The sequence below is a fragment of the Acanthochromis polyacanthus genome, chromosome 1 (assembly GCF_021347895.1).
Source record: "Acanthochromis polyacanthus isolate Apoly-LR-REF ecotype Palm Island chromosome 1, KAUST_Apoly_ChrSc, whole genome shotgun sequence".
Classification (NCBI taxonomy): domain Eukaryota; kingdom Metazoa; phylum Chordata; class Actinopteri; family Pomacentridae; genus Acanthochromis; species Acanthochromis polyacanthus.
Window position 1 is genome coordinate 31,969,441 of NC_067113.1, and position 21,948 is coordinate 31,991,388.

At 41.3% G+C, this 21,948-nt stretch overlaps 1 protein-coding gene across 2 annotated transcripts in view; it reads right to left on the reverse strand.

Annotated features, from left to right (window-relative positions):
• atrn (attractin) overlaps window positions 1–21,948 on the reverse strand; it is a 205,123-nt gene that overhangs the window by 84,098 nt on the left and 99,077 nt on the right. Inside the window, exons 24-25 of one of the 2 annotated variants that reach the window (XM_051951584.1) lie at window positions 21,343–21,497; window positions 10,647–10,708 (exon numbers count right to left, since the gene is read on the reverse strand). In XM_051951584.1, coding sequence (XP_051807544.1) covers window positions 10,647–10,708; window positions 21,343–21,497 — 217 coding nt within the window. Of the gene's footprint in view, window positions 1–10,646; window positions 10,709–21,342; window positions 21,501–21,948 lie in introns of both variants that reach the window. The other variant, XM_022191616.2, reaches the window with a different exon arrangement.

Genomic DNA, 21,948 nt, shown 5'->3' on the forward strand with positions numbered 1-21,948 from the left:
GGAATTGGGGTCAGGTGTGGTGTAAAGCAGGGACAGTGCTCCCTGGTGGCAAAGACGTTGCAGTTACATTGATAGAAACGGCATTAAAAGTTAACTTGTTGCTATTAAATAAAATTTACGAAACAATACGGCAGAAGACGAGGAACATGCATGTCACACTCTTACTGTTTAACAAGCAGTTCCATGTTGGCAAGTCGGGAGCATTGTAAGGGTTTGATTAGCAACAGGCCACCATGACAAAGACTTCTCTTGCAGTTAATGACTTCCAACCAGAGCTTACAATCTTTGAAACAAGCCAGAGTCAACAAGAAGAATGTTCCTGTTGCAGAATAGCAAATATAACCAAGCTACTGCTACAGTTACAGTCATGCGATTGGGGATTAAACTAAATAAAACAAAAGAAACAAACAAAATATTAACCATATCAAATAAAACAACCTGCGATTAATTTGTGTTCATGATTATTTGTCTGACAGTTTTGCTGGTAAAGGAAATTGTTTTGAATTTGGATCCTTAGTGGAAATGGTGAGTTGCCCCTTTCTTTTCTACTAAAATAAACAAAAAAGCTCAGAAATTCGATAATTTTTGCTGCAGTCTAAATTACATAAGCTTGTTCCCTCAAGTCTGGAGTGGAATATTTCATTTACAACTGTATATTGTAACAATATTTGACTTTATCAACTAATAAAGCTTCTGTGAAATGGATATTGCACTTGCTTGTATTCAAATTTCGACAATATTTTGATTCACTATCCATCCATGAGTGTGTTTATGCAGCTAAACATTTCCTGTAGTTTGCCAGTTAGAAGTTGGGTGGAATCACAGCTATGGTTGACGTTTTTTCAGACTCTTCCATGCTGCGTCCTGCCGTCAATCATCCATCACTCAGCCTGCCACCGCTGCCATTGATGCTGATCCACGCCGACATTTGTGTACAAACACAACGCTGCATTAGAGGGAACAGTGAGTCCCGTGTACTGTACGGCGCTCATCACAGTCGGGGTCAGTGTCACTTTCTTTTCAAACAACTCTGGTGATTGATCTCCTTCCGAAAAGCCTTCTGCTAGGTAACGAAGACACCGAGAACAAATGCGACGGGGGGAGAATAATTGAGAATGATGGGTCGTTAGTTAACTGGTCGCAGTTTAAAATGACATTCTGAATTGATCGTATTGAGCCGACCCCGACACGTGCGATCATGCAGGCTGCGGTACGAGGCTTTAAAGATGCAGCGGAGGGGGGGGAAAAAGAAGAAGACCCAGTCGGTGTATTGTGTGTGAAGGACAATCACACAGCTCAGAGGGCACACAGCACCACTGAGTGGCCAGCTGCCTCCTATGTATGAATACAGAGTGTTTGTGAGTGCATGCATGTGTGTGTTTAAGTGCGCACAAACCACCGGGCATGTGCGTTTGAGAGGATTCTCCGTGCCAATGTTGGAACCTGCAGATGTGTTGGAGAGGCTGAACAGTGAGACGATGATCACAACAACGGAATTATTTATGTTCTGCTGCAGGAACCACTTCCAGCTGCCAAAATACGCAAGAGTGGCCATTAGGTTGCCCTCGGAGTCTGGGACTGAACTGAAAGCTCCGAGTAAGAATACGGCAGTCACAGCCTATTATTTATTCCTGCATCTCCATGAAGGCCGGGTATGGTAAAATATTACAAATCAGCTCTCAAATTAGTATAAATCAGAGCTCTATTATGTGTAAACGGCCGCCGCTGAGGACTAAAAAGCAGAAACCGTCTACTAAAAAACACAGCTGAATACGTAAGTTATTCATTCATTGGAGTGCTGTCCTCCTCTTGATTTTTAGACCAGTTCTTCAGAGACCCAGGCAGCAAAGTTTGTTGCTGCGCTTGCATATGGAGTCAATTTAAATGGAAAGTGTCCACAAATAACCAAAATAAATTATATAACTTTGACAGAAATGTCTCTGTAACAGCAGTTTGCAGTGAGGTTTCTGAAATTGAGATATTTTCACTAAAGAGGGACACTGCTGTTGACAGAATCAATTCTTTTCCAAGTTGTGCAATACAAAAATGTAAATTTTTATTTTATTACAGTGGAAGCAAAGAGAAGTTAGGCAAATAAAATAAAAAATACAGCAAAGTGAGGGAAAGAAACTCTTGAAACTAAAAAAAACTCCTGCTGTCAATTCCAATATTTGTGTTTTTTTCAGTGCACCCTGGTAGCTAGCTAGTTACCTAGTGGACATTTCAACACAATTTATTCAGGATATGTCTTTAATTTACTATATATCAATATAATTATTAAATCATCTTGAGTTCAAATTTAGATAATGCTAATCATAGACTGATCTGTTTCTGTTAAAATATGTTCTTTCTCGCATTTTATTACCAAATAAGCATCAATTCAGGCACCTCGTCGAATGCAAATCAAGTTTTTTTTCCACTTTTAAAATGTCTATATGCAGTTTAAAATACACTAAAAGCACAAACTGTATATAAAGACATGTGACTTAAACATGCATTCTTTCTTACAGCCAGCAGGGGGCAACTTCTTAAACGTATAATCTGATGTGCTGTTGAAAATTTACAGATATTGAACATGAATATTATATTGTGTTGTCGAACTATGTTAACATTAAATAAAAACTTTAAATGGATGCTGAAGGTGGGTATGCTTCAGGGCAAAGTCAAATCTGTCCGTCACTTATTGAATCCAGTCTCAAAACACTAAGATTGAGACTTTGAAATTCCAAACTCGAGGCTTCTCAATGGTGCCAAGCAATGTTTAACATCACGGCTGCTACAGCCATCTTTTACAGACAGTCTATAACTAGAGAGCAAAATAAGCAATCAAGGCCACGGGTCTACCTTGAAACTGCAGCGTCCATTTAAATAACACCGATTCAGAAATGTGTTGCAGGGATTTAAACAAACCGTCTCGAGGTAACAGTCAAACCAAACACAGGATTTATGGACATAAATAACTCCTGCCTGTGGTACCGCAACATAGTCAAATAAATAATGCAACTCCAGCCGTTTCAAAGGTTACAACAGAGCATATTAGGAAAACAAACAACTCATTCAGATTCAATTCAGCTCATTTCATTCAACACGGTGTAGAATTTAACAAAATAGGTTCACTTCAGTCTATAAAATGAACTTACTCCTTTTCATAAAAAAAAACAATCAAAAACAAGAAAGTTTCATTCAGTCTTGCTCACTTTAAATTGTAAGAAAGCCATGAAAAAAAATAACCTGGCAAACAAAAAAGAGGCAAAAGGACAGAAACTAAGGACACATGGTTACCTTGTGGATAGTAATTTTCTTAATGATTAAAACAAATCACTCCAGTACTACAACTTGTGTAACAGAGCAGATTTAGTGTTTGAGCAGAGTTGTGGAAGGAGGTACATTGAGGAGTTCCACCATTTTATTTTCCTGCAAAGAAACGTCCAAATATGTCACTTTGATACGTGCACAGATGAGTTTTTAAGAGCCTAATTAATACCCAGAGAGAGACTTTAAGGCAAGAGTCCTGATTTAGCTCTGTTATCAGGGGAGGGAAGAAAAACTGGAGAGAAAAGAAACAGAGAAACTGCTCAGCACAAAACCGAACGGCAAAACGCAAAAGGTTCCTGGACCACCGTGACTGCAGCACAAGAGGTTAAAGACCCGGCTGGAGGAGCGAGGGAGGGTTAGACGGCGGTGGGAGTCGGTGCGACATACATGGCCGGGATGCTGACTCGAGAGACCTGGGAGAGCCGACACTAATCACCCCGCTGCTTTAACGAGGTAAACGGTCGAGAACAAGGTCAGCGGGCGCGATAACGCCGCTGCCCACTTTCTGCTGCTGCGTGCAGATGGCGAGCTGGGAGGAGGCGGCCATGCTCGGGAAACATCTTGAAGCAGATCTTTTATAGAAAGTGTAAATCAGAAAGCAAACAAAAAGAGCTGAAGAACTTGAGAAGGCTTCAGTAGTAGAGAGAAAACAGCCCCAAGTGAATCCTCGCTCTGATTCACGTCTCAGTCAAACCCGCCGTCTCTCAGAGGAGGGAATTTAAGTCCTCGGTGGCAGCGGGATGATTCATTCATATCAACCGATCCCAGCCACCTACACGTCAACCCAGACTTGGCCCAGGGTGGGCAGCCTGCTGGTACCCCGCCTTTTAATGCCTCGCCCCGACCAAATTACGGCTCCCCTCGGCGACGGAAAAAGAAAAAAAAAAGCTAATCGTTTTAAACACACAAGCGTTGATAACGCGCTGCAAAGTGAGGTGAATTACAATTTTCAAATGTGTTTCAGATTTTTAATAATTAATCTCACGGAGCATGACATTTTTCAAGGGTGAGTGAGGCTGTGCTGACTCACATGAGCTGTGTGTGGGTCCGCCGTCATTACCGCTGCACAATTACGCTGTCAGTGGTTTGAAAAAAGACGAGAAACGGTTGTGGACCTCTGTGCTTTTAAAGGATAACGCTGCCTTTACTTTACATATTAGAAAACAAAACATTTAGTCCGTCTTTTGATATGTTCTAAAGCAAACATTATGGCGACTTTCAGTTTGCACATTTAGCGTTTTGGTGAGTATTTTCGTCAATTTTTAATAATCTTTAGACAACATTGAAAGAGAAGAATAACATATGAGGCTTTGGCAACACAGACAGAACATCAGTTTATTGTTGATTTTGGTCTTTTCAGGATTCATCTTGTGTTTTTTATGCAATTTTTGAGTGCTTCACCTGGTTTATATTTTCCAGAGCAGGTGCATTTGGTTTGGTACTGAAGGTATAATGTGTAATATTTCTCTCAAAAAATGACTAAAAGCCCAATGTTATGTTATTTTCCAACTTTTGTACCAAATGTTTCCAGCAACATCCAAAGAAATTGGTGATTATAATCAGTGGGACATTCAATTTACCCCTTGTGGCTGGAAAAAAAAAACGTGGTAAACGCTATATTATGTAGCAAAGAATGTGGAAAAAAGAAACTTGCTAGCCAGTCGCTTCTTAAATTTAAGTACTGCCTGTTTTCTTCATTTTTATATCACACAAAGCTGAATATTTTTAGTCTCTTCACTTGGGTTGGAATGATTAATCGATTAGTCGTTAACTACAAAATTAATCAGCATCTTTTTTTGATGGTCAATTAACGGGCTTAAGTCATTTCTTATGAAAACAGGTTTGAAATCCTTTGACTTCAGCTTCTTAAATTTAACTACAGTCTGTTTTCTTTCGTCTTCCATAAAAGATAAATCAACTGTGGTTGTGTTGAGAAGAAAACAAGACATTTAAGGGTGCCATCTTGGGCTTTGGGATACAAAGGTCCACTTTTTTCCACCCTATTTAATTGCTAGCTGCAGCCCAAACACCAACCACTTCCTGTTCAGTAAGGAAGCAGCGTGACTGCCCTACATGACAAATTAACTACTTTTATCTTGCACAAGTATTTACGATGGCAAGTAGCAAGCAAGAAAAATGCCCGTTTTGCCTCCTGTGTTGTTTATATGCTGGACTCAGTGATTATTTACACTACAAAGGCGAGTTCACAGCAGTGGTAAGTCTTCCTGAAGTGTGTTTTTATAATATTAGAGCTGCACTGATAGTTTATGAATTCATGCATATGAATAAGAACACATGCTGACACTTTAGGGTGCAAAACACAGCCAGGACCGGGGGTTCGCTCTAAATTGGGGACAGTTTTGTACTAAAAATATACATACGAGGCTATATTGGATGGAGGTGGCCACCAGGAAAGAGAAGATATTTTAATATCAGCTGTCAAGCAGCACAGATGTGTCGGTTTCCTCCCAGGGGAGGGAGAATTTTCTGGGACATCAGGCCTCGGTGCTGCGCTGCACTATTAGAAGGTTAAATTAAGTTTTTTAAGAAGTAAACACCACACTGGGCCAGCATGTAGCCGGCGTTCTAGAACAACAGGCTCAGAAATTCTCTCCGTCTGCTACTTTGATGTCTCCATCAAAAATAAAAATAAACGCTAGTCCCTGAGCAGGAGGAGCGGGATCCCACTGCAGGTTCCACAAGCTGAACGCCGTCTCAAACACTTGTCAGTTTTATCATTGTGCCTTGACCTTGTTGTTTTTACAGGATTATAGTTCCATCAAAACACTTCGTCTCTTGTTTTTCTGCTGCAAACTGGTTGATTCTCTGCAGAAGTCGCGCTGAAAAACCGGCTCTTGGCTGAAGAGGACATTAACGTCGTCTTATGCAATTTGGTTAATTATATATTCAAGTGCCATTAATTCTCCAAGACACGCAGACGTAACCTCCGCAGGTTGGCTTACTTTCCTCACGCCTTTGCTGAACTGCTGCTGAGGCTTTTGCTTCATAAACGAGATAAACTATTCAGCAAACAAACTTTTTTCACCCCCGTTTGAAGACGGAGTGAGAAATGTAGGCGAGAAGACGTAGAAAGTCAGACTTCAAAAACAGGCAAAGCTGCAGTAATACTTCCATGACAAATATGTCCCAGTGTGCGATGTTAAAACGCAGCGTTTTGTGATAGTTCTTTCAGTTTCTTCCATCCAGCAGTTCGGACTTACGTAGCCAAGAAATTTGTCATTCAGGTCACTATTACTTCAAAGGGTGCCTGCTTTAGCGGCGGCCAAGTTTAAAATTAAAAACATGACAGATTGAGAGGGAGAGAAAAAAAGGAGCTCAAGAATACATTTTCATTGCATTTCCAAAAATGTTTTGGAAATTTCATATTCTCCAGGGCTTTTCCAGGGCCTGGAAGAAAACATTCAATTTGCACAAGCAGAGACAACATTCGATTTGTTAAACATTCACGAAAAAGTTTCCTCTGAATGCTGGGACTTTGCTTGATTTGCGCCAAAAAAAAAAAAAAAAAAAAAAGTGTTTGCTCACTTTAAAAAGCCATGATTCAACACAGCGAGCCTAAGGTGAGGAGCTGCCGGACAGCTGGACGTGAATATGTGAACGCATCTGTTTGTTGTTAATGCTGATGTTTAATGCATCTGCTTTGCGGCTGCAGAGAGCTGGTGGGGGGGGGGGGGGGGGGGGGGGGGGGATCTGTGCTGGCGCTGCAGATAACAGGATGGCGCCACCTTCATCTGTCCCCACAGGGAAACATGGCACGAGGAAAGGGAGAACCGAAAGCGAGATTAAGACACTGAGAAAAGTCGGGAGACGAGCAAACAATTTTCACGTTAATTAGCATCCCTCTCCTCCCCCGCAACGCAAACAATGTGGCACCCGAAGAACCAGAAGCAAACAGGGACGAGGCTGCGAGCTCGCTAACTTTAGGTCTCCGCTCATCTGTGCTGAATCAGTGGCAGGCGGCAACGCACATCAAAATAATATATTAAAAAAAAGGCAGTGCCGTGGGATTAAGAGCGAGAGAGGGAGCAAAGAAAACAAGGGTGGAGGGGGTTGTAGACGGAGGAGGAATCGAGGGACAGAAGGAGGAGGCAGAGGGAGGAAAACAGAACAGAAGGGGGAGATGGAGAGCCAGAGATGAAAGGAGGAAGATAGTGTGGCGGGGAGGGGAAGATGGGGAATGTAAAATGATGAGTGAAGGAGGAAAAAAAAGGAACACGGGGTGAGATGAAAAAGAAGGCGATGGAGGGAGAGGAGAGGAGAGGAAAGATGCTGAGTGATTCGACTGCTGACATGCAAACATGCACGTGTGCAATCCTGAACGATCATCAACAAGGAGCATTTATCCAGCTGATGCTCAAGTGTTGTTATCCAACATCGCCTATAAAAACAAAAGAATCACTCAAAATCAGCCTCGTCAAGTCTCCTAGCCGGATCAATAAAAGCAGCACGACTTGGAACTGGAAGTAACATAAATATGAAAAGTTCCCACAACCCTCCTCTGAGACATAACTCGCATGCAGTCGAGCATGCTAAGGACACACTTGTGTACCCAATTTTTGGCCCCCGCTCCGCGCTTTTTTTTCTTTTTTTTTTTTAAAGAAAAAAAATCGATAACACATTACAGCGGTTCCTGAAGAAGTAGGAGCACAGACTCGGCGATTCAGAGCATGCACGCTTCCACAACCGCCAGTGCAAAAAACAACAACCAAAAAACGTCATCTCCATCATTACAAAGCAGCCGACAAGTCCGCCAGGAATCCGTTTTAAATTCCAGTCGAGATCCGGAGGTGATTGGCGCTGACGTATTGGATGTGTCACGGGAAAATGTGTGCAAAGTGATGCGCAAACCGCAGACATAGTTCAATCTAAACGCCATCTCATGGAATCATGAGCATCAAACGCTCAACATTTCAACATCTGAGCGAATGTAAGCATCATACAGCGACAGTAAGATGCACACGGAGGCAGATAAACAGGCTTTATGTGATACTAACATGAGAGTGGGAAGTAAATTTGGGGGGAAACGGCTTCACGTCATCAGAAATAATGACGATATTGGATCAACTAGTATTCAGATTCAGACAATCTCTATTGATTGCACTCCTAGCCTGTTTAAGACTGTGCTGAAGCTGCGATAATAAACCTGTTATACACAGCTATAAAACAACAGTATGCAGTTTTAATGCTGATATTTACAGTGCTTGAAGCAAAAGACCTGACTTGCCTCTCAGTTCTACAGAAAGGTTTGCAACTTCACTGCCTTCGTTCAATCACATCGGCATTGTTTGCTGCTGCAGCCGGCAGCTGTTCTCAGAGAAAAAGCTCCGTCAGACCCACGGTACAGTATCTGCCCAGCAACACATGCCTTCATGCACTCAGTCTTAGAGGCTTGCAGCTGAACATAGCAGAGTATTTAACAGCTGAAGGAGGGGATCCTTCTCTTTAAGATGCCAGTGGCTTTAAAAGATGTGTTTCCAAAAAAAAAAGAGCAAAAATTTACACCATTTATCAGGTAGATTTTCAATTTTCCAACTCTTCTGTGGCTGGGAAACCAAATCTGAGCACAACTTCTTAACAAATTACTTTATAAATTAACCATAAATGAACCATTTATTCCAACTAAATTCTGTAAAAAATAAAAATTCTGCTTCCCACTGAGCAACCAACAAGCTATCAGAGACTCAGCTCTGACCAATAGTCATGTGGCAAAAATTCTGGGATTTTTCGGTTGGACTGTTGGCAGTGTTTACACAGAGCGGATGTGAAACACATACAGAAGCCAATTAAAATGCATGGAGAAGAATATTTATAGTATGTAGAGATCATTTTTGATATTTTAAAAGACAGTAGGTGTCAATTCCATTTTTTCGGATGTTTTTTTTAGGATTTATGGCATCATAACTGCGTCATTCTACACAAAACACATCTGAGTTCTCTCTACTCCTATTCATGGTTGTTATGTTTCCATAGAGCTTCAGGACTTTATATTGCAGCGGGAAAAATGAGCCTAAAGTGAGAAAAAACATCCAGGAACTGATTGGAGTTCAGACAGTTAGAAGTTGATAAAAGTCCAAAACAAAGAAAGGAGGAGGATGAACGCTGTAATTACATTAATCAGGTTGAAATATGAACATGAATCCAAATAAATACTCATGTTGTTCCATGCCGACATTTAGATTATCTAAACGTTATGCTATCTTTTTTACAAAAAGAAAACTAAATAAAGCATCAATTGATCATGTGTAATGTGCTGAGGTGAGTATCAGTCAACTTCACAGCAATTCAAAGCCGCCTCGCTTCATTAAGTTGACTGTTTTCGGGTTGATAATCTAGGAGAAGACCTCATAGATGCGAAAACTCTTCCAGTAGGCACAGGTCTCTCAAAAACAGATATGTGTGATATGTTCTGAATGTGGAGAAATCTTGCTGAAACACATCTGAGCTCTTAAAGTCCATGGTTCGGAGCACAAAAGCATCAAAATGACTTCGAAAAGGTTCCGCATGCCCATTTAAATAGGTTATTGCCCCAAACAAAAGCCACAAAAGGGACCAGAACGCTGAATCGGGCCTCTATATGAGTGTTGAATCAGCAGGGATGACATTAAACGAGACAAACTGAAACAGAGGAGAAGTAGTATTTGAAAGCAATACAGACGCCTGAAAGCCTAACTGCATTATATTCCTCAATTTTGTGTTTTTCTATACATAAATAGACATTTTATTATAAATTAAAGCAGAAAACGGAACAAATTGGTGCATAGAAATCCGCCGGAATGCACAAAGGAGCCCCAGATTCTTGCTTTATGCCCACCATCAAAAACACTAAAACAAAATCCACCTTCACGATGAGAATGCTGCCGGTGTGTGAAACCGTAAGCAACATGTTTCGCCAACATATCAGCCACAAAAACACGGAGTCATGCTTCTGCACTGTGTCTGTGTGCGTGCCTGGCCTCGGCACTGCAGGGAAGGTAACTGGCATAAATCATGTGCTGCTGACTCAGATGTGAACACATTTTCTGGAGTGGGTTAAAGTACGCACACAAACGCATCTTTCAGAGCGGTTTGATTTTCAGCAGATCTATTTTCTCTGTTTACTCCGACAGACCACAGAGATGCGATAGGTTAGAGAAAAAAAAAGAGAAAAGAACTGAGAGGGTTTGTGCTTGTGTGATGTGGGTGAATGAAATAATGGGATCTCGGTTTGCACACGTGTACGTTGCGTGCACCGTCGTCGAAGCGGCTTCTTTGGATTGCGTGAACCGCGGTGCTTCTTTAACAAATCTGTGAACTGAAGGAGAGCTGCTCACCTGAAGAACGTGACAAAGAACTGCACCAGATCCATGAAGTTACTGTGCTGCGAGAAGGCGATCTGTTAAAGAAAAAAAAAACAGAGAAAAGGAGGACAATCAGAAATCTGCTTTAATAAAGGCGATTTTAAAACAAGAGCTCAGCATTATACGCTCACAAACACGAGCGCTTGACCTTGTGGGAGTGACAGAAGCAGGGCAGATGAACACACCTTGCAGATTCTGTGTCATAATATCTCTGCAGTGTGTGCACAACATTCAATTATTGTTTTCCCTTCCTTCATTGTACCCACAACTTCTCACTCACAGCACTCCCAGTCTGTCTGCTTATCTGGGCTCCAGACTACACGTCTGTCAAAGAGACAACAAGCGAGGAATCGAGCCTCTCAGCTGCCCACTGCCTGCACAAAAAAGCCCCTTATTCCTGCACATGTGGGCAGAAATCCTCGCTGTGTAATCATCACAAGAGCGATTGTGCTAACGACATCCTGTCTTAATCAAGGTTGCCAAGGGTAACATTGGCACTGGCGCACCACCTCCCCACCACCTCCTCCTTTTCTTACACCTACAACACCCCCCTCCCCCTCCACCACCCCCAAAAAACACCTCACAAGGAACCCATTCCTGCCATGACACAACACTGCCCCTCTCTGGCCGCTGGGAGGTACTGCAGCTCCATCCCCAGAGCAACATTCCTCTCACACGCTTCTTCTCCGAGGTTGACACCTTGGACCAGAACTCATCACCGTTCCTGCTTATTATTCCTCAGCAAAGCCGGGATTTGCATACAATTCCTCGGGGGAAAAAAAGGAGGAACAGGGAGGAAAAAAGATGACAAAAGCTGGAAAACCCAGCTGTGTTCATGTCAGATTAGTCCATGAATACTTAATGTCTGACGGAGACTTACAATACATGCATGGGAAGCAACCCCTGATAGGTCAGGCTGTGAATAAATCTACTGTGACTCTGCACAAGAACACGATTGGGTGGGAGGCGTCGGCGTCTGTGGTGAGTTGACAGGGGGTGTGTGTGTTTTTGTGAACGGCCCGGGGTCTAATTTACTTGTGCAGTCAGCACCATCTGGATCGCTAATGTGTTGCTGTTGATTACTGTTGAGCGCCGAATCCTCAGTGTGATCATTTTGCTCCAGACTGTTGAACACTGGAGATAAGTTCAGGGTGCCAAAGTGCCCAGAGAAAACTTTGAAAAAGATGTCATCAGCATAGATGTGTGTCTGTAACCAATCTGAGTGAACAGAGAGTGGTACTGATGCTGTCGAGATCAAGCTAGATGTCAAATATACCATCAACTGTGAACCTTCAGCAAGTAATTTATCTTTACCACAACACAAGTCACTTTCATTATCAACAATTTTTTTTTGATCATTTAATACACTTTATAACATCTTTGCAGAAACATCTTAGAAAGTTACTGTTTTGGAACAATATTTGGCTATTTTTATGGCTTTAAACAGCTACTTGCAGCGAGACTATTTCTGTAATGTTTACATATTTTCAGCACAAAGTGGAACATGTGTCCAGTGGATGTTGGATTTTGCCAAGGTTGCTTCTTGTATCCAATCCTGTTTGAGATCTTGAGCTATGACCAGGATAAGGATAGTGTCTGTTTTGAAATCTTCTATTATATTTCGGCTTTTTGCAGATGATGTGATTCTCTTTGCTTCAGAGCACACTCGGACAGTTTGGAACCAGGAGTCAGGACCTCCAAGTCTGAGGTCATGGTTCTTACCAGAAAATGGTGGATTGGATTGAAAACTCTGGGTTTGGGTGAGTTACTGCCCCAAACGAAGAAACTTGCTGCCCAAAACGAAGAGGGTTGCTCCCCCTAACAAACGGGGATCTCAGGATCTTCTTCACGTGTGAGATCATTATGGAGCGTGAGATGGACATAAAGTTTTGTGCAGCACCAGCAGCATTGTGGACGTTGTACCAGATCATTGTGTTTAAGAAGGAACTGAACTCTCGATTTACCAATCTATGTTCTGATCCTCATCTATGATGACAAATTTTGGGTAGTGACCAATAGTGAGTCAAAATGAGCTTCATCAGCTGGGTATCAGCCTTAGAGACAGCATTAGAAGGTTGGAATAGGGTTGTTGCACCTTTGCATCAAAAGACACCAGTTGAGGTGATTTAGCATCTGATTAAAATGCCTCCTGGGCGATTTCCTACTAAGGTTTTCTGGTCACATCCAACTGGGAGGAGATCCAGGTTAAACCAGGAGCTTGATAGAAGCATTAAATATCTCATCTGGCTCCATCTGGGCCTAGAAAGACCTGTAAAACATTGCTGGGGAAAAGACCATTTCAAATACCCTGCTTTGTCTGTTGACCCGACCCCAGATAAGCGGAAGAACATGGACGGATAGGCGCCTTAGATTCATCGTTAATGATCCATATCTTGGTTAAGATACTTGAAGATTTAGTTTTAAGTGATGGAAACTTAAAAGGCATCGGAAAATATTGAAATATAACCAATCATCCAAGATCTAAGACTGCATGTCATGTTGCAAAGTACGTACGTAATTAAAAAAAAATTCAGAAACAATTTCAGATCCTGGAACCAGCAATGGTTTAGAATTTTTTACTGAATAAATTACATCTTCACTTGACTTCTGTCCAGGTTAAATAAAACCTAAAGTACCTCAGGAAATACTGAAAAAGAACAATCCCAAGATCCCAAAGATCAGTGTTCTAAGATTCAAGACTGTATGCCACATTGAAAAGAAATAGTAATTATATACTGATATGAAACCAAAAAAGCAGCAAATAATCCAATATGAGAGGCTGGAACTAGCAAGTATTAAGCATTTTTACTGAATATGTGGCTTCATTATAGCTTGCTGAGGAACCTCCTTTTACTTGCCACATTAATTAACCAACTAATAATTTTCTCATGAACTATCATGTTGCAGAAAAATAAACAAACTAAAAGAAACACCCAGGCAGGTCCAAAGAGCTGGGTAAAAATGGAAAAGCGTGTGTTGGAAAGTTTGGACACCATTTTCTGTTTTTTTCTTCTTTTCGTAACTCACTTTTTGACATTATAATTCCCCGTGGCTCCACTTTTCTGCCTGCTTCTCTTCATAAATGTTTTTTTTTCAGTGCAAGTAGGATTTAAAAAAAAAATCTCCTGCTAAAGAGCAATTTTTGGAAATTATTCAGAGTTTCTGAGAAGCCAATCAGGTACTGGCAATTAAGAGAAAATCGTTTGGAGGGAACACTTTACTTCCTGTGCTCATGAATGTAAATGGGAGGTTAAAAAAAATGAAATGATTAAAAGGAAAAACTAAAATTGTCACAGATTGTGTGAACCTGTGAGTGGCAGTGATAATTTCCACAGCAAAGCATAGAATTATTAAAGAAGCCTTTTCAGCCGTTGCGCTCAAACCCGCCACGGTTTGCGACGGCGTCCCAACAAAGCCGTTTAGGTGATTTGTAGATATGTAGAAATCTCTCTTCCGAAGACAACGCTGACTTCTCCACCGCGAGATAATAACCCCAATGAACTGCAGTCGAGCGTCGTGTCATCGATGCCCCGAGTCCATTTTGAGGAGTACAAGCTGGATGTCACACCGAGGAGATGTGCGATAACAGTTATTACAGCGGCTAATCTCAAGTGTCAGCCATGTGCGGCGCGTTTGTCACCGAGAGGAAGGCTGACGGAGGTGGCGGGAGGCCCGGGCGACGCTCTCGTTACGCGCCCAGCAGAGGGTGACTTTTAGGGGGCAGCGGAGGCTCTCGCAGCGGGGCCTGTCAGGCTGCCGCCGGGCATTAAGACGGCAGATATTCCGTCTTTAATGGCTTCTGACAGCCGCTTGAACCGCATTGGAGTTTTTGAAGGGAAAGTGTCGTTATCAGTGTTAAAGGAGGGCCGCTCAACAGGTTCCAGCAAAAGAGGAAAAAAAAGAAAAGAAAAAGGACAGCAGGAAGCAGAATTTTAAATATAAAAGCTGGATGGTGCATGAAAAAGATACTGTGTATTTGTAGCTTCTACGTTTGAGCACCGTAACAGAAAATGTGATTAATTTGAACAGAAGCAGTTATTTTTATATATGATAATATGTTCTAATCTATTTCTAGAATTCTGTATGTTAATGAAGAATCTAGTTATGCCATCAGTGTGGCAGCCATTCAGTTCAGCTCATACTAAACGGTCGCACCAGCTAGGAAAGTGAATCAATTACACAAAGTTTTAATGATTCCCTAATGATAAATCTAACTCCAGCTGCACCACAAGGTTCTCATTTTTGTGTTTTAGTGAAATTCCTTGACGACTAATGAGCGGATTGGTGCTGACAGTTATTGCAAGCCATTTTGACGATCCAAAATTAAAATCAAACATGTAAACAACATCATTTTGATTAAAAATGTCTCATAAGAACACGGATTACTTTCTTTGTACTTCAGCTGCTTCAACAATGTCTAAGAAGTGCTCCGTGGGTGCTTTTGCATTTGTTTTGTCCTGTATTTCAACGCAATTATTAGTCATACTAGTTGTAAAAAACTTTGACAAACAAGGTGTTACTTTAGCAAGAGAGCAGAAAAATCCGTTTCAGCTCTACTGCAGCCCAGCTGAAATTTAAAGGCATCGCTTTTATCTTAAGTTATGCGATGAAATTCAGATTGACTACCAAATCAGCCATCTTGTATGCTCATAATCAGCCCAATAATTGAATTTTCAGACAAACATGAGGCATCTGGAAGCAAATTCGATACTAAGAATGACTAATAAGGCCAAGCCAGGCGCTCTACGATGCAACAGATGGTCATATTTTTGCATTTTTTAACTCTTGACGTCAACGTTGTCAAGGTGGCAGGTCATAATTACATTGGAGCGAGTCTGAATTTCTATTCCACATAACTGTAACGTCATTCTGACCGGTCAAAATGACAATTAAAGCTCAATGGGATTCAGTTTGGACTGGTCAAACTGGTCATCTCAAACTTCACAATCACCGTCTTTGGTTTAGATTTTGGTCCACTGAAGCATTTAAACACTGTTAGCAGGAATAATGATGGCTGCCGTGGTGGGTTAAATCATTTGAAAATGCCACGAAGTAGAAGCACTTCATTAGTAAGAAGTTTGTGGAGAATTGGAGCGTTGTTCTTGACATATCCAAAGATAACTGCAGTGTCGTTTCACCAAAGAAAACTAATTTAAGCTATTTAATTACATGTTGAGGAGACAGAACTCTATCCGAGATATCCACAGCATTATTCTGACTGGTTAAAAGTTATTTTAAGAATCTGAAAAAGACAGTGTAGATAACTTGAATTTAGGGGCATTGGAGAAATCTTGACTTGCGACTAATCAGAATTCAAATGTTGACGACTTAAACTTGTCAAAAATAATAAAATAAAAATATTAAAATAAACACCTTTACTTACAGAGCACTTTTCAGTTCTATATTTATCTTTAAAATAAAAAAATTAAATAATGATAATATAAAAATCAAAATTCCTCAACTATTGTCGCTCAAACCTCAAATTTCAATGTATAAAAAAACACTTATTATTTAATATTAATTATTTAAACATTAAATTAATTATTTAAACAATTAAACATTAATTATTTAATATATTATTTAATAATTAAATATATCAAGCTATAATTTCACAAATGTCTTCATAAATATTCATAATGTATGCTATAAAACTTTTGGGCAGATCAAAGATAGTTACTTGCTTCCTGCAGAATTTTGATTAGAACTAATCATCACTAAATTAAATCAGATTTTCAATGTTTCTCATTGATTATTTACATCTTGTTTTGTCTAGCATATTGCAGTAGATAAAATGCGATAAACAGTAAAAACTAAAATAAAAACAAAACAGCAGATTGCATTTTATTAGTAAAATAAGTATGTATGAATGCATTATTTTATATTTTCTCATTTGAATTTTACTTTCTCAACAGCAAAAACTTCCTTCTGTATATTGTTGATGACATTCATGATATCTTTGATGTTCAAATTTGACTTCTTTTCTTTAAAAAATAATGACTCTGGGTTGTATTTGCGGCTGGTAAAAATCACGCCACTCGTGTTCCCTAGCCTTCCACATGATCGCTATCGAGACACACCCATCAGGCAGCCGTGCATGGCCCAGATAAACACTCCAGCGGTCCACAGCGATGAGCGGAGCAGCCCAGCCAGCTGATAGCTCCAGCTGCTGCTACTCCACAGCCGGGTATTAAATTGGAGGCTGTTCTAATCTCTACCATATCATGACATGTTCACTAAGGCACGGAACAGGAGATCACAGCTCTTTAATGTAATTAGTCTGGGATTTGCGTTTCATTACAAACATCATTAAATTCAGATCTATTCTTCATCAGGAACGGGAAAGGGGGGAAAAAGAAAAAAAAGGGGTGTGAGAACTCCTCGCTGACTAATCTCGCTGGAATTGATTTGGCTTTGATGATCCAAGCCGCTCGCCGATGATGAAGCCGTCACAGGATTCACTTTGACCATTGTTAAAGATCTCGCTTTTTGCCCGGGTCGCAGTAATTACAGCAGCCTTCCCGTGGTGCTCTACGTGGGAGAATCGTCCCGTCTGTTTCGTGCCGAACGCAACAAGTGGAAGCGAGCCGTCCTAGCGCGACTTCCGACCACGTGAAAAGCAAACAGAAGCAACCTTGAGGTGGTGTGAAGAGAGGAGTGAGGCGGCTCTGTTGAAGCCTGCGGAGAGAGCGAGAGCTTAGCTTGCACGCAGCCCACTCTGAATGCAGCATGTGTTTCAACTTAACATTCCACTTTGCCCTTGCTCTTTCTCAGTTGCTGTTTATGAACCGCTTTCCAACGCTCCGATCGCCGCCTGCCAACACTGGAGGACCCGCCGCCCACGACAACACGCACACATCCTGCAGCCGCGCCGAAGCAGGCGAGGATAAGCGAGAAAAAAGGCAGAAGAAAGAAGAAGAAAGAAGGGCTGCTATTAGGAAGGAATGGGGAAAGAGAAAGTGGAAAATGTTACCTCGCTGACGAAGATTAAACTCCATGAGTGCACAAGGAGGGGAAATGACACGGTGTGATTTAGTTTCAAGAAGTGGAGGGTTGATCTTCTGTAAGATCCCACCCAGCAAGACAGAAGGTGAGGTGGACCAGAGGAGGCTGGGAGGAGGGGGAAGGCTGGTACCGGAGACCTCCTGAGGCCCGGCTGGCAGTAGCTGGAGCTCTGAAGCTGAGAAAAGCCCCTCACAAGGCAGGTCATGGAAGATGGAGGCAGGATTTCTCTCCGGTCCAGGCAGGAGGAGGGCAGAGGGAAGGAGCTCGCGTCAGGGCAACCAGTCAAATCCCTTCCAGAAGTGTTTGGGGAGGCACGAAGCCGGGGCAGGCTGCACAGAAAGTCAGGCCCAGAGCGCCTCTCGCTCCCAAACCAGCAGCGGCACATTTGCTGGCTGCATCAGGATGGTTTATCACAAGATGCATGCATTTGTCTTAGAAATCCACCTGAAAAACAAAGTTGCTGATGATGTTAGCAGCAGTTCCACATGTATAAAGATGCTGGCATGAAGCAGTGCAAGCTTTTTCAAACTGGCTGCATCAGGATGTTGTTTCGCTGCAGCAGTTTATTCTATATTCTGTTAAATAAACCAGGCGTGAACTAACCGTGACGTCACCCGTTGGTTTCAACACCGAGAAAATGAAGCCCGGATTTTGCTACTTCCTGGTCGCCATTTTGGATTTTTTGGAGCCAGTGACGTAAAAAGCGTCATCAAACAGGCTGGACCGGAGAGCAACTAGGGGCAGGACCAGTCAATGGGACTGTCAATCAAGTATAGCCACGCCCCCTGGCTCCGCCAACTTTAACGATTTATTTAAAATTCAGGATTGATTTATTTTAAGATCGGCCACCTGATCTCTCATTTTGACCATGAAAACTAATGGGAAAAAAATCCTAAGTTGTAGAAAATCAGTCGATCAAATTTTATTTTTTCCAAAAATGAATTGGGGTCTAAGGAGCAAAAGCTTTTTGGAGCCAACCCTAGTGGACGGCGTGATATTGCAAGTTTTTGACACTTCCAGGTGGGCTTCAATTTTGGAGCCAGATGCTACGTCCATCTTCATATACAGTCTATGAAATAAACTTGGGTGATGCATGTATTTTCTTAGAATTCTAGAAATCTACACGAAAAACACAAGTTAAGAATGATGGTAGCAGCAGCTCCACATGTTGGCATTAAGCTGTACAAGGATTCCTTTAAACACCATCTTTGAAGTACTCCGAGGAACAAGTGTGTTTAATCAGTTGGAGTCAGGCCTATCTTGTAACATCTAATTATTTCAACGAAAGCTGCAAATGAAAAAGGTACAAAGATTCAACATGTCGTATGTCTTGTTATGTAAAGAACACAACAGCGCCGAGGTGTCCTGAGAGCAGCTGAGTCTGTATGAATGCGTTTTATCACGACAACTTACTGCAGACAGAAACAGCAGCTGTGTTTAAATCAATATTCTTAAAAACATAATAAAAATCCAATTAAATTAGAACTTTATCCTTTTATATTGCATGTTTGCAATCTTATTTTGTGAATTATTTTTCATTATTCGTGTAATTTGTTGCATTGTAAAACATTTCGTAACTTTGCTTCTGAAAGATGCTCCACCAATTAAGTCATCCTCATAATTATTATTATGAAAAACTGTTATTTGCTGAAAAACTGTAATTCCATTATAAATCTTTAGATTCATTGTGTTTCTGATGACTTGTTTTGTTGCGTCTTAACCTTAATTCATACATTTGTTAATTTTATTGGTTCATAAATAACTCTGTGGGGTCTTAAACTTGTATCGTCTTGAGTGGTAAATTTCCCTATTGAAAATCATTTCGGCTCAATATCTGGTGTTTTAAATGCACTGCACACTTAATTCTTTCCATTACTGACTGGATTATGAGGTTAAAAACCTACCTTGTGATCAGACAAACTCATCTTTATTTACAAAAGTAATAAATAAGCTAATTGATCCGTCTGTGGTTACTGATTAAACCCTTAAAAACTCATCTTTGTGTATCAAAGTCACACATTTATATGCTTTTTTTCCCCTCAAAAACAATCACTTTTTGCCTTAAAATGGCTCACATTTAACTAAACCTTTTTAAAATGTGCAGATCAATGAATTTCTGCTTCTATCTTTGCCACTCGAGCACACCAGCTCACCTACAACTCTAAAACGACTCAAAGCTGCACAACATTATATAATACTGAAGCAATGAGGACATAAAAGTTCAAGAGTTAGAACTGGAACCCGATTCTGGAGAAGAACAATGATGCAGAAAGTCCAAATTTGTTTTGTTTTGTTTCTTATGTATGACAGTATGAGCCTTTGTGTACTGTAATTTTAAGGCGGAAATGCTCAGCCAGGGTGTTGGCTGCTTATTTTACTTCTTGTTGCCTATAAAAAGCACCATATAAGCATGTTAATGAGGTAAAATTTGAACTTTAACAGCTTCAGCGTATTGTTTCAAAACAGTTTTAGTGGACTTGTGAAGTTTATTCAAGTTAAAACCACCATATAGAATAAAAGACTTCCACATTTTGGTGACACTAAAGTAGAAAAATAGCTTATTACACACACCTTGCTAAAAGTAATGCAGTCTAAAACATCACCCCTGCAATAAAGCCCATTTCTGCAAAGCTGCTTTTGTTTGAAACTCTTCAATGAGGCGTTCAGGCTCAGTTTTATCGACTTTTTTAGACGCTGTTTAACATTCAGAGTCAAGTATTCGTACGTTGCTTCGGTCGCTTTGGACAAAAGTGTCTGCCAGTTGAATGCATGTAAATATACTTCCCATAACTGAGTGGATTCCCGCTGCACGAGCAGATAAGAGGGATAAAAGGTGTAAGTAAGTGGATATAAACTGTATTTCCATACTAAAGACTTTCAGTGTATTTTTGTTCACTTTGAAAACAATCCTTGCAGTAAATGAAGCGACTGAACAACTTTAATCCTGTCGTAAATCCACCTGGTTGTGTCATTCCGCTGCAGAGGAACGGTTTTCTCTCCGTCGTCCACATGGCAGCGGTTCACCGAACGCAGCCCCCCCGATTGTGGCTCGGCAATAAAGCTTCCCATTCACAACCCGCTGCTGCCCGGGAGCCACATGGAGACCGCAGAAAGGCTCCTGCACACCGGGGGCAGGAAACCTCGCTTATTTACCTCACGTCTTTGAAGAAGCAGGAGTCTAGAGCTACGTTCGGTAAATTTCCAGCGGCACACACCTGTTAGGATCGTTTCAAACTTTCGCTAAAGTGTGGTAACATCTTCTCCTCTTTCATTCTCGAGTCACATTTAATTCCAAGCTTCTGGACGCCACCATCACTTCCACTTTCCAACGCTGTCAAGCTGGAAGACTCTCAATTTTAGATTCTAGGAGTCAAATCTAACCAATCAGCGCTCGTTTCCATGTTAAACAAACCAGAAAAAAGATGCTGATTCTTAGACGTCGGCTCTGAATTTGTCATTGTGTCTGTCAGAAATACATTTGGCCAGTTAAGATGATTGTAACGCACTGCGAAGATGAGCAACGAGTCACTTTTCTGTTGTAGATTTCAGCTGTCAGAACAATTTTTATACAGATATATCTCCCATAGTGCCAGAAGAAGAGAAATTTAAAGTGCAACCGTCAGAAATCAGGTCCGCAGAGTGCTTTTTTTTTGTGAAGTTCGCTTACTTGAATCTTTATGGGCCACGTGAAGTTGCTGACGTAGACGAAGAAGGTGATGTTGGGGCTGTTGCGGAAGTCAAAGTTCTCGTTGGAGAAGCTGTCTTTGAACTCCTTGATGTTGCTCCGGGAGACGATGGGAATCTCCTCCCCGGTCTGGGTGCCTGCTGGGGGGGGCGGAAAGATCAAACATAAAGGGACGAAGGCACGGAGGTGGAGGAAGGAAACGAGAGTACGGAATATAAAAAAACAACAGGTCGATGAAGAAAAGGCGGCAGGGGGAGGAGAATGGAGAAAGAAAAGTCAAAAAGGTCAAACTAAACAGACAAATAAGGACGCTAGGAGGATATAAGAGCCCATAACGGACACAATAGCTCTTACATACCTGCATTACTTTACACTTTATATCCAAATCTTGCTAAATTTCTGGAATAGCAGTGGACTTAGATAACAGCCTATTGAAAAGCACTTTTTTTAAAAGCAGTGTTTACATCCAGTGTCAACAAACTGCCACTTTGCCGCCACATTATTAAGGCGTCAGTTACTCTTGACATGTGAAATGTGAAAAGAGCCGGAGGTGACATCTTCCAGCGGCTTGTTTTGTCTGAGTAAAGC